This window comes from Falco cherrug, chromosome 6, assembly GCF_023634085.1.
Source record: "Falco cherrug isolate bFalChe1 chromosome 6, bFalChe1.pri, whole genome shotgun sequence".
NCBI classification, from domain to species: domain Eukaryota; kingdom Metazoa; phylum Chordata; class Aves; order Falconiformes; family Falconidae; genus Falco; species Falco cherrug.
The window spans coordinates 58,345,749-58,369,166 of record NC_073702.1 but is presented as its reverse complement, the minus strand read 5'-3'; the positions used below and the strand labels follow the sequence as shown (position 1 = coordinate 58,369,166).

General features: G+C 37.2%; 1 protein-coding gene across 2 annotated transcripts in view; it reads left to right on the top strand.

Moving 5' to 3' along the window:
• RNF217 (ring finger protein 217) overlaps positions 1–22,826 on the top strand; it is a 64,510-nt gene extending 41,684 nt beyond the window's left edge. For both annotated transcript variants that reach the window (XM_055713826.1, XM_055713825.1), the window contains 3 exons: positions 6,486–6,687; positions 14,491–14,562; positions 16,564–22,826. In XM_055713826.1, coding sequence (XP_055569801.1) covers positions 6,486–6,687; positions 14,491–14,562; positions 16,564–16,637 — 348 coding nt within the window. In that variant the 3' untranslated portion in view covers positions 16,638–22,826. The remainder of the gene's footprint in view (positions 1–6,485; positions 6,688–14,490; positions 14,563–16,563) is intronic.
• The last annotated feature ends 592 nt before the right edge of the window (positions 22,827–23,418 follow it).

Here is a 23,418-nt window from a genome sequence, read left to right as displayed (position 1 = left end):
GACAAAGTAACGAAACTGGAACATTTGTTAGGAAATAAATACTGAATGGAAGGATTTACTTCTAAATGTCTGAATTACACTTTTGTCATACTTTGAGCCTTACCCTGTGCAAATCAGAGAATGTTTATCAGTTTACTAAGTATCTTATTTTGGTCTTGGGGAAAGAAATGCCTGTGATGCCATAGCTTGAAATATTTCAAAACACTTAAGAAAAATTTGGAAAGCTCTGAAATCAGCAATCAGTTGTTTACCTTCCTCCTGCACACATGACATTTTAGCAGAGTTTTAACAGCTTGCTGTTTGGTAAGAGTTGATAGGTTTGAGCCAGTTCTAAAAATGCTCACTTTCTGGAAAGTCTTACAGTAAAATACTTTTACAAACTTTGTTCCTTTCAGAGTAGGGGGTTCAGAAGTGTGTGTTTCCTTTTTAATTTTTTGACCTGTGTCTTTGATTCAGACTTTATGATAATGCAAATGATGTAACAAATAAGTTGTCTGAAAAAAAGAAGAAAACTTACCAAGCAAAAAGGTATGAATATGGAAAGCAGGGGAAGAGGGCTGCTAGCTGGAAAAAGAAAGGAACTAAAACTGCTAACCCTAATGTGTTTATCATTGTATGACTTTTAAATCTAAAATGCCCAATGTACAACTGTTTTCACTGTCTTGAAAAGAAAAGGAAAGCTGGACAGTTGAAACTTACACAGGTTAAGTCACTAATTTTGAAGCCTGAAGTCACATGACTTTGGCTATTCATTTCAAAAAAAAATTAGGTTTTTTAATCCAAAGCAAATAAACCCTCCTGTATGGTGGGAGGCAGTATGGAAAGTTATGAAACTAGCACAGAAAAAGAACCTTTCTTAGCAAGTCGTTTCTGATAATGTGGTATTATAAGTGAATATTGAAGAGGGAGTTCAACCTTTTCATAAACTGTATTGCTACCTCCACTCCTGATGTTTTTATTCGGGGGCAAAAAAAAATAATCTGTCCTGCCTACAACCTCCAAAATATTTATATCAACACATTGTTTGTTTTTAAATCAAATCTATAACTGGCAAGTATTCAAAAGAACCACTTACCCTGTGGTTAGTTGTACTGTTCTTTTTTTCTTCCTTAATCAGTTACTGAGTAGTTATGAAAAACACGTGTTATGCAGCATTCTTCATCAAACCATTAATAGATATCTGGGCACGTGGGGATAAACGTACCAACAGTTAACAGTTCGGAGTCAAGGACTGGAGCTAATACTTTGTTTTCTTCTCTCTCCAGCCACCCCCTCCAAAAGCTCTTTATGATATAACATTGAACTGGGTGACTATTCTATTTCCAAATAAAATCATGACAGGGAAAGCAGAGTCGGTAACATACCATTTGATTTATGCTTGTTATAGATCCACATAGGCAATGTTTCAGGTGTCGGCGTATTTTATTTTGAGATGTGCATGTGTTCTACTTAACCAAAACATGAAAGAGGTTCTTCAAAAATTTGCAGCAGCCAAAACTGACAAACAGATTGACGAAAAGTCAAGATTAAATTGTAAGTGTCAAGATATTAGTATTCAATCTTTGTGCTGAAACTGAAGCTAATGGAAATTAAAGGTAGAAACTTCAGCAGTGGTAGAATTCCTTTACTGAGATACCTTGTAAAATTACTGGTAACTTCCAAAGTGTGATATTGATTACAGTGTAAACTGTGACGATATTTTAGAGAGATCATCTTCAGATAATTATTTAAACAGACAAACACATATATGCACAGACTCTCTCTTTTAAGAGGTTGTACCATGGAAAAGTGGAATGCACAATTATCTTGTCTGGACATGCAGATGATAAAATGGGTACGCTCTTACTGTGTGTGTATAGGGAGATCCTTAGGCAAGTATTCGCAAGTTTTTCAGTGGTTTTGGTAAGTGCTTTGAAAGAACATAATCCTTTGTAATGTGACTACTAGCGGGCACTGTTTAGTAAGCTTAAACTTGATTTTTTCCTGTAGGTGAACACAGCTTTAGTGTTTCTAATAGTAATAGCTTATATTTACCTGGTATCTCTAAGATACACTTACATAAGCAAATAAAAATGTTACGCTATCAAAATACTTAATTGTAGAGTCGTGTTGTGACTGTATGTCAGTATGGAAATACTACAAAATGCTACTTTTCTAAAACTATATCTTAAATTAATTTTGACATATTTTTTAATAGAGCCTTTTCCAAATTTATTTTAATGCCATTTTGAGAAACTCAGTCTAAATAATTTTTCTCAACATGCCTTGTCCAAAAAATGCTGGTCTTGTTCAAGGAACTGGCTAATGGGTGCAAATTAGCTACATATTATTTGATGCCTTTTCATCAAATCTAAAGCCTGATTTGTCTTTCCCCACTACTGTTTTAGGGCTTTATTTTTTACAGTTTCTTTTGATAACATGTTCGCAGCAAAGTACCTTTTTTCCACAAGTATTTTTACAGACAGCAAACCAAGGAGGTACTTCATGTTGGTGTTATCTTACCACAGATTTCAAAAACAACACTGTCTGAGGAATCACCAAACTGGCTCTAGCTTAGAAAGCTTCAAACAGCAGCAGAGTTTTAAGTAAACAAGGATGTCAATGCAAATCAAGGAGTATGTACATCTTGTCTGTGGATTCACTGTTCTGATTAATATGAGCATTATGAAATTACTCGGGGCATAGTTTTCGAAGGTGCTCTGCAAATTTTCTTATCCTTTGGAGGGAGGAGAGTCTTTGCTTGTATATGAAGGGATGAAGCTATACACCAGGTTTTCTTCAGAACAAGTGGAGAAGAAATGGCCACTCTCATCCGCAGATCTCTTGGAAGCGATTTCCCTGGAAAATTTCTGTGAGAGGGCATTAACATGCAGAGGGGATAAAGTGAGGGTCTGAAAGAGCCACTGCGCTACTTCAGTTGTTTACTTAAGCTCAGAGCTCTGTGTGCTTTTGCCACTGATGTGTAATTTTCACCCCTCTTGTTCTGGGAGCCATTCTTGGGTTTCTGAACAACTAAACCTTTTCCCGCAAGGTGAGGGTACATCTTGGGGTTTGATCACGCTCTAGGTGCGGGATGGAGCCAGTATCACTTACTGAATGCTTGGAGGCAGGAACTGGGCTCGCCATCATGGTGCTCTCACCTTGCCTTCTCCACCCTCATGTGCTGTTGGGGAGCCTGCAGTTACAAGGCAGCCAAGCCTGCGCAGACACAGCTAACTATAGCTGCATTCCCGGCCCCGTGCGTTCCCCTGGCTGCCTGCTGCGTGCCGCGGTATTGCCAGTGGGGCAGGAACACTTGTGTGATATCTGACCCATCAGTGACCGCTTTCCCAACCTATAGATTTGTAATCCATCTATGTCAGTGGATTATCCTGAGGGGAGAGAGGTATGTCCATGTGAACCAGAGCTGAAGTTGATCTCGTGAGATGTCATGTTTTAGGCTTGAAAGCAGCCTGACCGAATCATACAAAGTTCCATCTGGCATTGTCAGTCTGTGTTTGTATGCTAGGGAGTCCAAGCCCAGCTTCTGCAGTGGTTGTTTTCTTTATTTTTTTTTTAAATGGAGTCTCTCCTCACTAAAAGAAAGAAAGTTTTTTGTAACAAAAAATGTAGACGTGTACAGCCAGTTGTTCCAAATCTCCAACTTTTGAAGACGGTTATATATGTGCAGCTAAGTATTCAATGGAAGTTTTTTAATGCTTTACTTCTTCAAGAAGCAAAGATAATGTGATATATGTCCATAAGGAAATAAAACTCACATCAGTTTCTTTATGCTTTAAGAGGACAGTGTGCCTGGAGGATTTAGTGCAGAAACAAGTAGATTCAGAAATTATTTATGAGTGGTGCCTGGCTAACAGGAGCTGGGGTGCTTTTAGGAAAGTCTGGGTGGAAGGGTGACATGCAGTCTCAAGTCACAAGAGGTGGATATTTCTAAAAGGTCTTGATGGTAGAATGCATAAAGCTATTACCAGAAACTCCTTGAAGTTCTGGCTACCAAAGAAAATAAACTTATTTTTTAAATAGTAAGTAGTTTTGGTTTGCATCTAGGGTTTTTATAGGCTCCAATATTGGCAGTTAGGACGGATGGTAACTTAATAGATTAGGTTGCTAAGTTGGAGAAGAGAAAGGAGAATTCAACAGTCTTGATTCAAAAAGAAAAGAAAACAACCAGTTAGGGAATTAGATCTTACGACAGTCATTTAGTTTTTTAAGATGGAGACAGGTCATTGAAGCAGCAGATAAGGAAAGGTACCTCTAAAAGTACAGTATTCTGTATAGTTGTTGTCTGAATTTCAGTCCCCTGAAACACTATTTGGAATTAAATTTTAAAGTTAATTTTATTAAGTCACTTCACTGTTGAAGTTCCTTAATTTCAATTAAGTTGATCTCATAAGAGTTGAATAAACTATGGCTCCATGAGTAGGGTCAACATTTTTTTCATATAGAACCTGAAAAGGAAAAGTCAAACTGACAATACGCCTTTTAGAAGAAAATAGTGTATAATTTCAGAAGTCATACTTAAGTTGGTACAGTATTGGATAGACTTTTCTGACTGTGATTGCAGTCAGTGCTTAAATGTAAAAGTTTTGAGATCAAGTGGCTTATAAAGCTCATCAGCAATGGTGTTTTTTCAGGTACTTTTGGAAAACAGGGCACCTTTGATACAGCAGGCTTCCTCGAGGTAGAGGGGGGTAACTGCTTGATCAGTCTGTTTGCATCCCTTCTATGGGCTGAATGCAAGTCCACTGGAATACCTGTCTACTAAAAGTAATGTTTCATAGCCCTATAGCTGATCCTCTCTTTCGTGAATGTCTTCCCCCTCTTATGCGTAGAAGAAGCGTTTGAAAGCATAGAAATATGAGTTCTGAGATCACTATTGTAGGCACAGGGATGTCGGCACCCTGTGTACCTGAAACTATTTTTAACTTTATCAGCCCTAGAATCTTTTACCAGAAGTATTGCTGGTGGAAAACATAATTTTGTTGTGTGCCAGTTTCAGTAACTGTTTGGGTGAGCAAGATTTCTCAGATCCCAGATGAACCTTGATCAGCACCAGAGAACAAGCACACTTTGACCCTGTCAGGAATGTCAGATACCCCAGGAGTCACAAGCCTCTCTTAAGGTGAGAGGCTTCAGCTGTACCTGAGCTTTCAGCATCTCTGGTGCTTGCAGGGCCATTGAGTGGTGATGCCTTGTCTTTACCTGTACCTACCTGAAAAATAAATACATGTAGATATGGGTAAGAATTTCAGGAGGCATTCATTCATCTGTTGTAAGTTTCAACAGAAACAATTCTAATTGGACGTAAGGGAAAAAAAAATATTCCCAGGGAGGGTGGTGAAGCATGGGACATGTTGCTCAAAGAGACTGTGATATACCCGTACTTGGAAATTTTTAAAATCTGGTGGGATGAGACCTGGAGCAATCTGATCTGACTTTGAAGTTAGCCCAGCTTGGAGCTAGGGGTTAAAATAGATGACCTTCGTAGGTCACTTCCAACCTCAGTTATTAGGTAATTTTATCTACCATTTCACTGTGAAGCGTGGTGTCAGGACAGGGGGAGTGGTCTTCAGCAGTTCTTTGAGCTAGGAAAAATGTGTTTACCATCCCATTAGCTGTATTATTAGTTGGCAATATTTAGAAGTAGCTGTGTAAATGTAGTTGATCTAGTGAAATACTCAACCCCAGGACTACCCTCTCTCCTAAGACTTTAAGAACTATTAACTGAAAATAAAGCCTTACAAAATCTGTGCGAAGTAGGTAAATGTACCAGTTTTGCAGAAGAGTAAGTGCACGGAGGTACATGAATGGAGCTATTTATGCAGGCGATGGGCAGAAAGAGGGATGTACAACCTAGGCAGCCGAGTTTCATGCTGTATTACGGGCATGAAAGCTTGGTGTAATTCTTTTGTATGGTTTGTGGAATCTTTCTTTTTTAAAAAAAACAACAACCTATACTTTAAAAATCACTCACTCCAACAGCAGAGTCTTTCTGGTGTTTATTACAAAATGCCAAATCAATTTGTGATGGTGATGGGATAGGGAGTGGGGCCACAGGTGGCATAAGAGGGAAAGCCATCTGTGAAGGGGTCAAACAGAGTTCATAACTATATTTAGTGTGCGGCTTTTATTTTTAATAAAGTTTGGTGCTAATGTGTCTACTTCAGTAATAAAAACAAATCTTCAGTGAGGGCAGGGATCACTCAGATTTTCATCTGATACAAAGAGTGTTTAAATGAAGAAGAAAAGTATGTATGGAAATCTGGAAACAACTCATCATTGATGCTCTGAAACATCCCTTAGAAAACCATTATTGTCTTAGGACAGCTGCAGTATTAACTGATGCAAGTACTGAGTTAAACAGGGAGTTGCTTGTGGTGGCTTCTCATCCAGTGCGTGGACTGCACCAGGTAGTGTCTACTTTCTCCTGTGCTTAGGGAAGGGGAAAAAAATAGTATTTTCTTTTTTTTTTCCCACTCATACAGATCCACATCCAGAGAACAGAAGGGTGTGACCACATGACCTGTTCACAGTGTAACACTAATTTCTGTTACCGTTGTGGGGAAAGATACCGCCAGCTCCGGTTCTTCGGAGATCACACCTCAAACCTCAGTATCTTTGGATGCAAATACCGCTACCTCCCCGAGAGACCACATTTAAGGAGATTAGTGCGAGGCTCTGTCTGTGGTGAGTGCATACATGTTCCTTGTGGAGAGCTGCACAATGAGGTGATGGGGTGGTGTTCAATAACAGTTAAATTAAAACTAATAGTTTAAAGTATCGGATGGGCAGCCTGTTCAGTTATGTAAATGGTGGTGTATTAAATATATCTAAATATATAGCATTTTCACTCCCTTTTTCAGTGGACTGTGTATGAATAAGTATTGCATACTCTTCTGATAGATTGTTTCCTAACATTTTTAAATAATATGTAAACAAACTGGAAAAATACTGTCAATATGCATGTTGCTGACAGTGATTTTACTCCGAAAGCATATAGGGAGAAATAGATCAGAGCAGGAACCTTTTTTTAAATGAACCTCTGTGGCAAAGATCCATTTGGATAATACATTGTTTGGATTTGAACCCGACCTGGGTTTGAAAAACCAGATTGTGCAGGTTTGCCTTTTTAAATAGGAAGACAATTGTCTTTTGACTCTTAGCTTTGGTTCAGATAAAATCCAGCTTAAACCAAAATACAACAATGTGTATTAATTCCTCTCACAGAAATATGATGCCAAAAGCTGGATTTTTTTTTTATTTAAAAAACCCCACCACTCTTAATTTGCTTTTGAACCAGATGTGTATCTGTCTCAACCTATAGAAGCACAGGAAAAATCACTAACACGTTAGATTATTACCTTATGTGGTATCTTACATATACATTAAGTTCAATCATTGTAGTGAGTTTACACCATTTAAAGCTATCTGTAACATTATAGGAAACGGTTGTTTTAACTGTTAAAACCTGGGGACCTATTAAGGAAAATAGGACTTCTTGTGCTTTGTATTAAGGCATAGAATTGGAGGTGACTTGGAATTCACCTAGGATGAAGAAATAACTCCTGAGTTTATTAAATGGTGATGTTGAATGTAGAGGTGGAGGTAAAGAGATTGAACGTGTGAAAATAGAAGTCAGCAGACCTTTGGTGAAAACAATACTCCCGAGTCAAGTGTGTTCCAGTAAGAAAACTAGGTGATTTCCATTTTAGAGTAACACACAGGAGTTGGCACACAAACTCATAGGCCTGGTAATAAGAATGCTGATCTTGCTGCTCTGTAAAGTTGAGAGACTCACAAACCTGGAATGCTTGTTTAACAAGTGACAGTAAGTCGTTGAGGCTCATTAGTTTAATTTCAGGAACTTGCAAGGCTTTAGAAGAAAATTTGAGAGGTGAATTAAAGATACAGAAATAAATAGGAAACTGAATGAAAAGTCAAAATGACTGGATTTGCCTACTCTGATGTATTTTGTAGAAATAAATTCCATCGCACGGGGAGATCTAGTGTAGATTAGACAGTGCTGGTACTACAGCACGTGGGTATAAACAGTTCATGAATAAACTTAGGTTTGAAATTCAAGAACAGTTTCAAAGCACTTGGGTTTCAGAAGAGCTTTTCGTAAAAGCCATGATGGGAAACAATATAAGCTGTTTTAAAATGGATCTTGTTACCTATGATGGAATTTGCAATTACAGATACTAGAGTCTGTGCTGAGAGACATTGCCAAGCCTGTGCTGCTCACATGCAGAATCACGGGTGAACCTTATTCCAAGATTAAACCTTCTGTGTATGATGGAGATACAAATATAAAGTAAGAGGGTTTTATCACAAAACTCGTATCAGTCTTTTCATAGATCTGCAAGATCTGAGATCTCACAGAACTTGATTGCAGATCTGCAAAAATGACATTATTATTATTATTGTCCTTTTTTTGGCAATAGTTTACATGTAAGGTAACTAAATATGCAGTTGGCATGTTTTAATGCCACATAAAATACAGGTGCATGTACATAATTACTATGAAAATTATTTTATATTTTCCCTCTTTGTTGTTTTAGGAAACAATAATACACAGCCTTTACCTTTTAAAAAGAAACAGCTTTTACTAGTAGGAAAGAAATTCAGTTTATTTGCAAACAGTGACTTGGAGGCAGTAAAGAAATGTGGAAGTGCATATGAGTTAAAGTTTAGTGGTGAAGATGTGGATGCTCGTATTTATAAAAACACAGAGAAGGTATAAGACATTTTGCTTTCATTTCCTCGTGATTTGCATTGATTAGTAAACTAAGAAAGACTAGCAATGCTCAAAAGCTTATATTTCTCATAAGGTTTTCTGTTAAAAATTTCTTTCCAGGACTACCTCTGTCGTATGGTGCTATTTCTCACAGGAATGGTCATCACTTGAATAGAGACAGAGGTAGCTGAACCTGCCAGCACATGTAACAGATGCCCTTGTTTTTACAATAGCTTGTTAACACTCAGGTTGACAACGATTCAAAGAATTCTGCATTGTTACTCATGACCTTAAATACCTGTCATCTTTAGAGCTCTAAATTTTAATATTGATCCTAATACGCTTTATGAATAACTACCAAAACACTCCAGAGCTCTAACAGCATGAAAACCAAAAAATAAAAGTTTCAACAATTTACATCAGATTAGAATTCAGGAATTCAGCTCACTGCTCTTCCTCTATTGGATTAGATTTTGACTATGACTGGCATATGTGACCCAGTCTAGATTTTTGTACTTTTTGCCCCACAAGAGCACGTGTGTGTGAACAAGTGCTTTTTAAGAAGACATTGTGTTGTTATAGGATTGTATCGCCTGACACTTTTCTTTCAAGATGATATAATCCCTGTGATACAGTGTCAGTCCAGTTTGTGGATTCTGCCATCTGCAATAGTGGAAATTTGGCAAGATCAGCTATCTTTGTAAAACTTCAGCAGAATTATCTGTGCCTGTTAATTTGGTGAGTGTAAAGGTCTGCCTCTAGTGAGTTCATCTCCAACAGTGGTCAATTAGAAATACAATCTCACTCCCTACTGCTAGTAAACATTCTTTTAGACACTTCCTTAGTTAAGGTTTGTATCTGAACCTTTGCTTAATAACTATCAATAGATGTATCTGTACTTCACCAATTCATACAGTTTTAGCTTCCACAACATCTCTGGTAGGGACTGTAGGATTTCACTACGTGTTGTGTGGAGAAAGTACTTCCATTCCTCTGGTGCTTTTTTTTATTGATTCCTGACAGTTTCATTGGTTACTTCTGTTATCATGAAATAGAGTAAGTAATAATAGCTTGCTTACCTTCGCATATCTTTGTTTTTTGACCCTCCATCACATTCTTCTTTGTCATGATATTTGATTTTAGTTGGTTGGGTTTTGTTCCTGTTTTGTTTGGAACTAAAGTTTCCTAGTCTTAATCATTTAAGACCAAACTGAAAACCCAGAAATGTTTAATTCTAGTTAGGGATCATACCTAGTATGTAGGACTGTAAATGTAAATATATTACAGCTTTATCAGGTAGAAGGGGAGCATTATCATCAGTAGGTGTTACTGTACAAGCCTAGAAAATAAAGTTCGTTCTGAGAGTCAGCAGAAGACATTAGAAAGAGGAGATGGCAGCAGAGACATAGACTATTAAAAGCATAGTAAGCATAGCCTCTAAATTTTAGTAAAATGTAGCAAGAAATAAACGTTGGGTTTCCTGTAGTGAATTGCCTGTCCAGTTAGCTAAATCATGGAAATTAAGAGAACATTATCTTGGCTGTCAGTGGGAGCCTAGTGAGGTGATGCTAGGTACGTTTTCTTCTGTTACTTTACTTTCTTGCTATGGAGAAGAAATACATTTAAGTAAATGTGATTTTATAGTCTTGTGCAGTGAAAGTTTTCTTGGCTTGTTTCTACCAAATCTGGGTGGGTGTGGTGTGTAGAAAGGAACAAGCGCTTCATGGCAAGCTGGCATGCTGTCCTGGTTTCTGTTGAGAAGCAAGTGTTTGTGCCTATAATCACACGCTGTTCTGTAATAAATATAAGGGAAAAGCATTTATGGGAGCATAAATTTAAACACACTTCTTCATAAACCAGTGGTTTTGTAAAAGTAAGAAATCACAGGGAGGAGAAGATAACCTGGGAATAGAAGTGGTCTGTGAATTTGACAATTCTTTTCCTTCTTTAGCCAGCATATTTTTTAGAGAAACTTTGTACTGTGGCCAGTACAGTAAAGGTGAAATTGCTTTTATCCTTCAGTCCCAGCAGACTTAGAGATTTCATTCTCATAGTAATTTCATGCAATTTTACTTCCAAAGCCATTATACTAGTTGGCAGTTTACCAAACTGAAAGATATGTTTTAACCCCGTGAAGCCTGAGTATAAGTATAATAAACATGCAACAAAACTGCGCCTCAAGTATTTACAACACAACAGTTGAGAGGTGAATGTTTATACTATAGCCAGAGTGCTGTACTCATGTTCCTCTGTGTCCAGAGTGCCACATTCACGGCTATCTGAAAAATCAGAAAATCAGAATGAAGGAATTTAAGCCACAGAAACTCAGTTCCCATGTACTTGGTTTTAAGTCTCCATGAAGCTTGTTGTTGAATTGGCAATTGGCCAAGTTGTTGAAGGCAGAATGTTTGGTTATAACTGGAGTTAGTGATGAATTGTACAGAAAGGAAAAATGTGTTGAACTGTCTTAAATGTACTTAAGGTGCTGCTTAAGTACCACTTGAAGTCAGTTGGGTGAATTATATTCAAAATCAGTTGCTATGTACTTCATGGGTATGTAACAGAACACAACGTGTAATGATGCTATTAAAACAAATGAAATTTTTTGCATGGTCGACAGCATTTCAAATAGGATTCTGAAAGCAGCATGTTTCGGATCTGACTGACCTGTACTTCTGTCCCAAGACAGAGAGCAAGATTCACTCTGTGTGCATGGCTTTGAGCACCACAGGAGGAAGCTTGCATTTCTAGGATCCAGCCTTCATTAGCAACTTTATTAAGTCTGTTGTGACTTGTGAGAAGTCACCTACACATACTTGATAAGACACTTGTAAAATGGATGCAAATTTATATTAGAACTTGACTCTGCATAGATATAACTGTTTTGATTTGTAAGTAGATACTTCTAGTGGCTCTGTTGTTTAAACATTAGAATGACATTTAGACTTAGAAGACAGAACTTTATTTCTCTCATGCTAGTGATCAAATTTGAAACTCATATGTTAATTTTTTACATGGCAAAGAATTCTCTAAGGATTTAAGCGGGTTTGTGTATATTACCCTAAAACCTGCAACAAACCCAGTTATGCAAGGGAAAAATATTCCCTTGTATTTCCCTAAATATTTTCTCATTTTGCAGGAAAAAATCATTCTGTGTGTCACAGGTAATGCAACACCTCCGAGACACCTACAAATACAGTTATCGCATTACCACTTCATGTTGAGTAATCCAGTAGAGAAATTGTTTACCATTAATTTGAGTAGAACTGTGTGTGAAAAGGTTCCCTTTTGAGGCTTGTTCTATTTACAACCATTTCTTTTTAATTTGTCCTTAAAAGCTAGCTTTGAACATTATCAAACTGACCCTCAACCTACTGCTGAGTTCACCACATATACTAATGATCCAAGATTTTATTCAGCTCTGAGGCATGTTTTACATTTGCTCTCTCTGCTAGTAGTCTTGGAGTTAGCTGACATAGGATGGTGGGTTGAGAAGTTTAGTGCCTGCAATAAACATCCTTAATCTCAGCAGCATTTCTTGTTGTCACAGTTCCCTCTAGGATTAAGAGCCTCATAATCCTTCACACTATAACAAACTGTGTGTGTCAAACTGGAATCTGATAGAAAGTAATGTTCAATTCAGAGCATGTTCAAATGGAGCATTTTATAATTGTTTCATACAATGCTGATAAAAATGATTGGAGTAAAAGGTACGTATCCGCTGCTTTGCAGTGATCGCTGCTGTTTGTACTCTTACTGATGGTAACTTGTGCAGCTCTTGTTCACCTTGTATTAACTTGTTCCTTAATTTCAGTTTACAGAGGTAAAAAAAAGATAAAGGATTTAAATATGGTAGATATATAAGGAGAAAAAGTATTTTGTTTTGTTTTTTAAAGTTTAATCTTTAGAAAGAATGCACTGATAACCAAAAGAAGATACCGTCCTATGACGATGAAAGGTCACGTTATCCTGTAAGATCTTGGAACTACACAATACTCATAACTGTATACTCAAAGGTGAAAGGAAAAAGACACTCAGGCTTTATTTCAGCTCTGAGTAGTTTGTCAAATGCAAGTAAACAAATTCTTGAACTGAATTAACTTAGGAACCATTCTTTGTGGCTGCAAAGAAACTATTCCAGTCAAAAGCTATCTTAGCCCTTTCTGCAGACTCTGTTTCTGTGTACTTAGTCACCAGTTCAGTGGTTTGTTTCTAATAATTTTGGTACAAAATGTCATAATTTTCTAGCATTTTAATTAGCTATTAATAAAGATAGTTCATACTTTAAAACAACCTGTTATAAGGTTTACTTTGAAATGGTTAAAGGCTCTGGTAATTTTTTTTACATGTTTTTAATTGCTCATTTTCAGAGTTTTCTTGAGGTTTTCCAATGCTACATTCCTTCTCCTGTCTACACTTGAATAATTTATTTGACAACGTCTGTGCCTATAGAATGCAGCACAGTGGAGTCGTAAGAAGGTCTGCCATTAGGATGCCTAACAACTACAGTAATACCAATAATTTTGCTAGTTTTTTTCTTCTAGGAATTAATCTTTCCTACCCACAACACTCCTATGAAATGTAAAAGCTATCAAAACAGCATGAAAAGGACCAATTCATTTAACTGCTGTAAATATTTCCAAAATATCTCATTTTTCCTTCACACTGCCCAAATTAGTGGCTCAGGTTATGGAGAGGTTTGCATCATTACTGAATGAAGTAATGCATTTACTGAAATCTGATGCAAGTGACTTGAGAGAGGGAAAAGCAGGGAAGAGAGAGGTAACAAACTCTCTTTTCTTCCCTTTCTAGAGGTGATCTTTCAAACACTTGCTTAGCTTAGGCAATTGCTTTATTTCAAATCCCTGATCAGACTACTGGTGTACCAGTAAAAATGCCTGCCCTGCTGCATTTTCAAACAGTTAAGACAAGTGACATCTCTGAGCCAACCACTGAGCCAACACAGCCAGGGAGATTCTGCTGTTCAGTTGAAAGCATGCAACACAAGAAAGATAACTTGGATTGAAAGTGCAGATTTCCACTTCAGTGTTTCAGAAGGAGCTCTGCCTTCCCTCCATGCATTTCCTCAGATCATGAACTCATCGCAAGTAAAGAATATGAGCACACTTCATTTGTTCTTAGTTTTATGCTCTAGCTGGTACCACCTCACTACTTTGCTCACATAAGAGTGGCAACATATCCTTTTAAATGTTGATCCAAAATAGACTTGGCTGTGGTTTGATTTAGACCTAAATCGCAGCTGTACATGAGGACTTCACCTTTGCCTTTTAAAGCAAGCAGAAGCATATTTAGAGGAGATGGTCTCATCACCTTGAGCTGACCTAAAACTCTTCAAGATGCTGGTTTGCCTGGCACCTTTCCAAGGTCGTTGCTGTGCAGTAGGATTCCAGAGAAGCCAAATGATAGTAGCTTTATAGCTATCGTGTTCCTGTCGATGCCTGATGGATTTCAGAATGGAAACAGAAGTAAATGCAGGCTAACTGTTAATGTATAAAATGAGCTGTGCTTGGAGATTTGTGGTGGGTGAAGAGGGCAGAGAGAAATGAGTGCAAGAGCTGGCTGAGTGGCGATAGCTCCTAGCTGGGTTTGTAGGATGAATGTACAAATAGGAATCCTGGTAAAGTTTAAAAAAAATGTACCAGTTTTTCGGAGTCTGGTATCGGGATATTTATAGATGGTTGGAAAGGGAAGAATAAAGTGCTCACTTTGATTTAATGAATTTTGCATTTCAGCTGGAAAACTACTCATTACACCCCTAATACTGGTTCTGGGACTGGCACTGGGAGCCATAGCTGTTGTAATAGGTAAGACTTACATATGTGGATGAGTCTTATACTGATGTTGCAGTGACTTTCTTTGTGACATCTCAGTATTTTCATTGCAGAGAAGTGGACACAAAGTGCAGTTTTCATAGATAGTGTTTTAGTATGAAGCATGTGACTTTTTTTAAAAAAAATTGTCTTTAGAATCTTTTTTTTCTCCTACTTGCATTTTATGCTTATTAATTAGTTTTTCCCCCAATTATTTGGTTTTCTGAACCAAAAAACTTCAACTAACATAGTTAAACTAGTAAAAAGGCCCAAGTAATTTAAACATAGTCTTGGGGCCTGGCTGACTTGGGCCCACCCGTTAAGCACGGATCACAATTTTAAGATCTTGGCCCATGTGCATGGTAAGATTTTTGAGGCACTAGGCATAGTCCCAAAAGCCTTCCAGCTTGAAGATGCAACAGCAACAAAAAAGCAGCAAATTGTGATGAGTCAGTCTCAATCTTATTCAGTGCATAGGCTGCCAGATTGAATTACATCACAAAAAACAGTTCTGTGAACTCATTTCATATAGTATCAAAGCTCTGTTAACACAGTTGTGTTAACGGGGATGTCGTTATACTAGAAAATCTGCTCTTTGCCTGGCTCAGTTTAATTCTCCTGCAGAAATGAAATAAGCCATAATAAAGAAATGTATGATTTTGCTCATGTAAGTGCATATCCACTATTTATGTTGGCAGTAGTATGTCAGCTGGGGATCATGCTCTTCACAACTCTTCACCGATCTACTTAGTGCATTGAAAACTTGCAGTGTGTGCCCAGCCCTGAGGCTTGTTGGAATGTGGCACCTTTATTTTTGTATAATAAAGCTGAAATATAACAGCACAGTTACATTAACAAGATCAGTATTCTGAGTTGGATTCACTGAAGATAGATGTCTATATTTAGTTATCCATCTTAAAAATTTATTCTTTTTAGTGGCATTTTTATGCCAAAAATATAGGCAGTAAAGATTCTTTAATGCCAGTAAAGTTTTATTTTGTTCAGCAATCTGGTATAATCTATGCTGGGAAAAAAACCACTCTTTTGCTTATATTAAAAATGAAGAGGGCTTTGCAATAGTACAGTAGCAATAATTGCAGTAATACCCACTATTCCATTGATGTCCCATCCTAGGTATGGCCAGATAAGGGGACAAAAAAGAAAAACCAACAGTTTCAAAGTTTTGGTTTTGAGGTAATTACAGCAATTTACTGACAACACAAATTTTAAAGTAGTCTCAGGATTTTAGCTGAGAACCATTTTACACCTTTTAAAAGGCTATTGAGCAAAGCAGGGACCCTGGTGACCACTACTCTAGTAGTCTTTTGTTACATTTTGTTACTGTAGTGGTGTCTGAAAAGGAAATCTTTCACCATTTCAGCTAGTGGCAAGAGACAGGGGAGATGCTTCTCGCTTAGTTTTGAAAGAGTACCTTATGACAAACTGTTTGTCACTTGAATAAATCTGATTCATGTATTTTTCCTTTTACAGTTTCCTTTCTCTCAAAAGACTTTTAAGAATAAATAGTTCTCTGCCCAGGCAAGGGTAAACATTTGGTATTACTTTGCAATGATTAGGATGTTTGTAAAAATAAATACTTTAAAAAAAAATATATATATATAACATGCTGCTTCTGTTGCATGTGAAACTGGTTGAAAAAGGTGTAAACCCAAGACTGATTTAACTCAAAGGATTGCCCAAGTGCTTTTAGAAGTTTTAAGCTTGTTTCTTATACAAAACACCACGGTTCAGGGATTAATTTGTCAGAGATGGGAGTAGAGTTAGCAGGAACTTGTTGTAAATGGGAAACATAGCTTAACTCATTACTAAAGAAACTGTTGCAGGCTACTGTTTTTTCTGCTTGTGCAAATGCCTCTAAATTCTCTTGAAACATAGAAAGCTGCATCTGAATACTCTGCATACACTGAAAGAGCATAATGCATGCTCAAAGGATTGGATTTAATTATGGTTTCATTCTTATTTTTCTTTTGGCAGGTTTATTTGTGTTTCCTATCTATTGCCTTTGTAAAAAGCAGAGGAAAAGGTCACGGACAGGTATGCCCTGGTAAGGATGGACCTTTACTCACGTGGACTGAGCTGGTCCTGCAAGGGCTATACCCACTTTGTGCAACAGAGCAATACAATGCTGGTAACAGCATCAAAGCCACCGCCCTGGAAGAAAAATGGGGGATTGCCTGCCATCTTCCCTCAGCTGAAAACACTACTGCAGACCAGAAAGCCTCTTTGCTCTGGTGCACTCTGAACAAGATGGGCCCCCTGACTGCTGCTTTTTAAATGTTTTGGGGTTTGTTTTTTTTTTTAATTATTACTTTGGAGGATTTTTTTTGAGTCTTGAGTTTCAGAACTAGACAATCAAAGTCTGTATTGTAGCCACAACTCTACTACCGATTTGGCCTGTGAAGAAAGCATTTAACTGCTAACATGTGCTCCATTTAACTTCAGTGTTGGCCTTTAAGGGGGAAATGCTTAGAAGTGTTTGGAGTCTTACTGTGTACTGAGCATACTACTTTTGGTATTAAAAACTACTTCTGTAAATAACTTCCATCACACAGCATTCTGTTCAGCATACCAAAACCCCATCATGAGCCAGAGCACGACAGCTGGTTATCTTCAGAGTCCTCCTGCGAGTGGGCAAGAGCGTAGATTGCCACTGCCAAACTGTAGTGCCTCAGAGGGAAATCTTAGTATTGAAGCTCCATGACACTTATAAATATACTGATTGGTTTCACTTCGCTATTTAATTTATGAGTGTATTAATATTGATTGGGGAGGGGTGGGGTGTTTGACAGATTTGTTGGAAGAGTACTGCGTTTTTAAATTCTCCCAGTACAGAAGAAATTTAAAGGGTTTAGATAACAAAAAGTGTCAGTGGCCTGTTCTGTTCCAAGATATCCCTGAAGTATATTTACAGGGAAGCTGGAAACCTGCTCTTCTATTCTGACATGGCCTATAATACACATGCTACACTCTAGTTGTGTGAAGATTGACTTGATAAAATTTTTCCAACCTAAATAGCACAGGGGTTTTTTAAGTAGGCTACATAAGGCTGAGAGCATCTACTGATGTCTCGGGAGGAAAATCTCTGAATTTTGGGTAAGGGGAGGGGTCATGAATTCTTAGGAGACCATTTCATTCTTACTCTCTGCTTCTAGTGTTTCTCTTCCTGCTGCATTACAGATCTGAAGAGAATAGCTATCCTTGCTCTTTTTTTCCTAACTTCAGAGTACCACTGTTTGCTACCGGACGTCTTTCTCAGCACGTTGCCACAAGAGCAATGTAATTCAGCATTAGGAATTGGCTACAGCGTGTTTTCATTTTCAGTTATAATCCAAATTTATTGTACAAATATAATTTAAAAGAAAAATATGAATAAAACAAATGTGTAAGTAGAACACTGAAACCATAAAGGAACTGAATAAGAGAAATATATATATACTTTAAAAATACAAGCTGATCTTAAGAAGATTGGATTTATACTGTGAAGGTACTTTTTTTTCAGTGTGTGTGTTTGAAGATATATATATATATATATATATGTTTGTATATATATGAGGAGACGGGAAAGCAGGGAGATGAGTAATGTCCTAAAGAGTCTACAGACTTCAAAATGTAGGCCCCCAGATATCATAGCATTTGAGAGTATGTACTTTGCACCGCTTTCTTTGAAAATTATTACATCTGAATTTAGTTGTAATTTTTAAGTAAATAGTATTCTGCCCCACCAACATAATACTGTTGTAAGATACTCACTTTGACTTCAAGAAGACTGATTTCTTGTGGAAGAAACTGATGAATTTTCTTTACCTGGCAACACAGGTGTCAGCTTACCATAGCTGGCTAGCATGCTTGTTTTGTGTCAGCTTCTGGGTTTGGGTTTTTGTTGGTTTTTTTTTTTCTCTTGTTGAAACTGTGTACAAGCACACCATAGTAGTCAACAAGTACTTAATATTTCCATTTAAATTCAAGGGCATGTTGACCCAGTTGTCCTAATGGTAGAAATAGTACCTTTCTACGATTTTGCAAATTAAGTGGGGAAGCAGTGGCATGTAGAAGTAAAGTTCAAAGCCTATTGTCAATGCAAATCCACCTGTTAATTAGATTTCTTTTTCTGTGACACAGCAGTTTTCTATTTTGTTCTGTCTGAGGTTGGAAGCTGCCTTAAAATTGGGCTTGGTTTTGAGTGTGTTTTCTGAGGCTATACATATCAGTTGTCTTTGGCTTACTCAGGGATTTTTATTCCTCTCTTTAAATGTCAAATAATGAAGATATTTTTGTATTATTTAGAAAAACCTTCAGACCTCAGAGAGCGAGATATATATGGATAGATAGATTTGGGTTTGCAATGCAGTCTGTAATATGGTGTCAAACTATTCCACTTGAGAATATTTTAGTACTTGAGATTATCTGTAATTAACTCTACAGTGGATTAATTTCCTTTTTTCTCCTGGTTCTTTATAAATGTGTGAGGTATTCTTACAGTCTTTGTAGTTGTTTTCACTCTGCTGTTTGCCATTTTCAGTTTCTGATGGGAGTTCAGTAAGATGTGGAATTAAGATGGTAGATAAAGAGCATAAAAGGGAAGATAATATATCTGCACTTATTTATATTCAGAAAGCATGTCATTGTGGGTGGAGGAAAGGAACACATAGCTCCTACATTGTCACTTCATCTAGGCCATTTTGATTTTATCAGAACAGATTAAATCAAAGGGAAATGGTTCTTCACTTTCTACACTTAGCAAAAAGAGGCATCTTTGAACTTGTAAAGATGAGAGACTCTAATCTTGCTTTCTCTGTTGGAAAAAAAGAATGACAGTAATGTTTGGTTTTGTTTTTCTGTAAAACAAGAGATTTCAGGAGCCAGGCAGAGTAGGGATATGGAAGTCTTTTTCCATCCATATAAAAATATTCTCCCTTTAGTAGTACAAAAATACAATTTTTCATCAATATGCAATATAACCAACTGAAAAATTAAGTAGTTTAGTACCAAACTTAATTCAATAAAATGTTAGCTTTTAAACTACTCCTCTCATATCACAGGAAATCTTACATCAAAGTCATGTAATTTGTTTTACAAGCATTAATTTATCAGTGTGAAAGAAATGGAATGAACTTTGTTAAGGAGATTCAGAGATGTTTTTACTATGTAAACGTGTTTTGGGTTTTGTAACTGTACTCTAAAGAAACTGTCAGACTGTCCTACTCCATCTTTATTAGCAGAAAACTTCATGAGGCAGCTGAATTAACCTGCTAAGGCAGATTTCACGCTATTATATGCTGATCATAGTTGATCATCAGGTTTGCTTTCACCATATTTAATATTTAAGAATATTTATCCTTGTGCAAAGTTGTTACTCACAGATACCTATATTCAGACTAGGAAATGCTTAAATCCATTCTACGCTAGCTGCCTTTTGCAGGCTTGCCTGGAAACAGATTTGCCCATGCCCTCGGGCCTCGGGGCAGGCGTGCAGCTGTCGCCCTCCCTGCGGTGCCCTGCTGTGTGTGCCCCATCCTGCTTCTGCTGGGGAGGGCTGGATGGATGGGCCAGTCCGGAGGGGGTGGCTTTTCCTTTCTCTACTTTATTCACAAAGAGTATTTTGTTGTGTTTCATTAATTGGGTCAAGTTTCAGGGCTGCTCAACCATGTCAGGGGCAGGATGATTCTGATTGCTGCAGCATCTCAGAGCATAGTTAGCTGTATTTGCAGAGCTTATCCAGGAGCTGGTGACTGGAAAATAATTGTGCTTTTCCTTGTGTCAGTCTGTTAGCCAGGGAGAACAAGAAGCTGAGTAGGAATAAAAGCAAGAGGCAGAAGTGCAGTTCAGAGTAGCCTTGTGCTGTTGCTGTGACCCATCAGTTTTAGTTCTGTACATCGAAGTCTATTAGTTTTCAGTTCTCCCCACCTGTGTATATTTATATCTTTTAAATGTCGATTAAAATACAGTGCACTGAGTGATCTGTTATCTTTGGGGCAGCGCAGATGTGTAAGTAAGGGAGGATTTTGTGTTAGGTTTTGATGTAACTAATTCTGACTTCATAACTCTTAGTGGTATGTTAGGGATTTTTTAATTTATGTCTATTTATTGGTTCGGAAAGTTTGATCAACATGAAGTTTCATTTCATTAAAAATATTAATTTGCAGGGACTATTGCCAATTTAACTAGAAGGCATTTTGGATCACCGTCGGGTATTCTTTTCAGCCAAAGGGCTTTCTGCTCTTCCAAAGACTGCCTTTGCTTGTGTGATGTTAAGTGGTGTGTAAGATAGGGCAGTAATTCTGTCAGAGGATACAAATTCGTCAGTGGTGGAATGGTTTCTCCTGCTAGTTAGATCTGAGAAGCTGCTTAATATTCAGTGGCCAAACAGTTTGCCATACAGACTGAGATTTTTTTTTTTTTAATTAGTTGTGGTGGTTTGTCTCTTAAGCAACCCTTGCACCGTTCATAATTCTTCATGTGAAAATTGTGTAGGTCCAAGCTGTGGATAAGAACCATGGATTACTGTTACAATCTACATTAGATCTCTGATTTTGCTGATGGAAAGAATCCTTCCTGAGGAAACTTACTAGAGAGATAATTTCTTAGTTTCTTGTAACGTTGCAGCCTTATAGTTGCGGTGGGTCAGTTTTATTCCTGATACCGGTCATAGCCCCATCAAATCAGAGAAGTTGTATGCATTTTTATGCCAGTATGGAATTTGGTCACAAATATTTAGATAAAAATATCTGGAAGTGTGTTGGTAGCCATTGGGTAGCAACTTGAAAATCTGGTTCACTTTGAAGAAGTGCAAAACACTATGGAGCCAGTCCTCTCACTTGCCCAGTGAAGCTAGTGCTGTTTAGTACATGCAGGAGAGGGCAGGGAGTAGGGGAGAATTTCAAAATGATGTTTTTATTAAAGCAAATTATCAGGGGAAGGAATACTAGTTTTTTAATATAATAAAGAGACTTCTTAATGCTTTGAGTCACTAATAAAGTTAGAAACAACATCCGTAGACAGTGTTGACTAAAATCTCTTAGAATTCTGCTTTCTTCGTTGTAACAGATAGTAAGTAGCACAGTGTAAGATTTGGAATTACAGCTGTTCATTATTTTTCAGGCTTAACACATAAACTTGAAGAATAGGGCACACAACATTTAAAAAGTTATATTGCTGATATATTTGATAGCCTCCTGCTACTGTTACATGAAAAACGAGCTGAGCCTTGATTCAGCTGCAAGACTAGCAGTGTTTTCACTTAAGTACTGCTCAAGCTATAACACAACACCACACTCAAACTTCTGTCTTAATAAAACTAACAAATGCAACTTGTTGCAGTTGCATAGGACTGCAGCTTCCTGGCTGATTCTTATTTTTCTGTGCATATGGGCTCAGGATCTATATGTTCTCTGTCCACTAAGGAATGGCGTGCTCTTATTAGGCAATTAATCACTCTTAGCCTGACAGTGAAGTACCATAAGGTAGGAAAATGAAAATTGATCTTAGAGTGCATGCTCTGATTTCAAAGGTAAAAATGTCTTATAAGCTTTAATTACTTACTCCCTAGTAAAAAAAAAAATACATTTCTAAGCGTAATTGCAGCTGTTTATTTCTAAATATATGGGTTTTTTTAAAAAAGTCATTATAATAGCAATTAGTTTATTAAAAAATGCATATTGTGCAAAAGAAAAACTTTTGGAGCTTATTTGGTTTATCAAAACTTGAAAAATTAATCTGAGGTGTTCTGGATGGATAAAAGAAGAGGAGAAATTTATTGCGTAAAAATATTTGAATTGTTTATTTTTAGCATAAAGATGGATTTTGCACATACCTGCTTAAACACAGTTGCATGCTAACCCCATTCAGTGTTCACCTTGTTGAAAACTTGTCAGACTAAAACCAGTATTGTTGAAATTTTATACTGCTGTCACTGAGCATGATGTTACTAACAGGATGCCACGTTTACCTCATTTTTAGAAGGAAAATCTGCTTACAGAATCCTAACAAGCTGTTCAGATATTTTAAACCTGTCCTGTTAAAGTGCTGATGCAGTCAAGAAACATTTTCATGCGTTATGCAAGCTCTGGGTAAGCAGATGGTTTCAGTCTTTAGTCATGGACTATCTTTTTGCATTAAAAATGTGCTCTTAAGAGTTCTTCAGTCCAATTTACGGTCTGCTGTTGTATGTCCAGAAATTGCAAGGAAAGGGGTAGATTTACATTTCACTGTTTACCATCTCATAATAAAATGTTTACCATATTTCCATTTGTTATACATTTTTATTTATAAATGCTCTCCTTTTTCCTTCCAAATTTCATAATTTGAAACTTGAGTTGCAAAAATGACTGAAGGTGAATTTGGACTGGAAAATGTGATCTCATAAGAAGTTGTTTCAGTAATGCTTTGCTGAGCTATACCAGCAAAAATTAATTCTTTTGTATTTAAATTACTTAACACAGATTTCAGCATTTTATATTTTCTTCAGGGCTTTTAATTTTGCATATTTTTTTTTAAAATGCAGTTAAACAGCACAGCGGTCTTTGTTATGTAACTAACCATCTGAGTCCAAGTAACTTTTTAAGGTATTTGTTAATTCTTGTGACTGTGGTAGTGACAAGAATAATAGGTGCTGGAAAAAAGAAAACATGATCTCTGAGGAGGTTGTCCAAGCTGAACTTTTATCTTAATTCCATGACAATTCAATGAGAGATCTTCCCCTGCCCCCATCTTTTTTCTTTTATACATCTTAAGGTGAAGAATTCCCTTTAATATAGGGTTAATTTGAATGGCAGGAGGTAAGGGTAGTGAGATGACAGATCGCATCCTTTTTTAAGTGTACAGGCTTCTGGC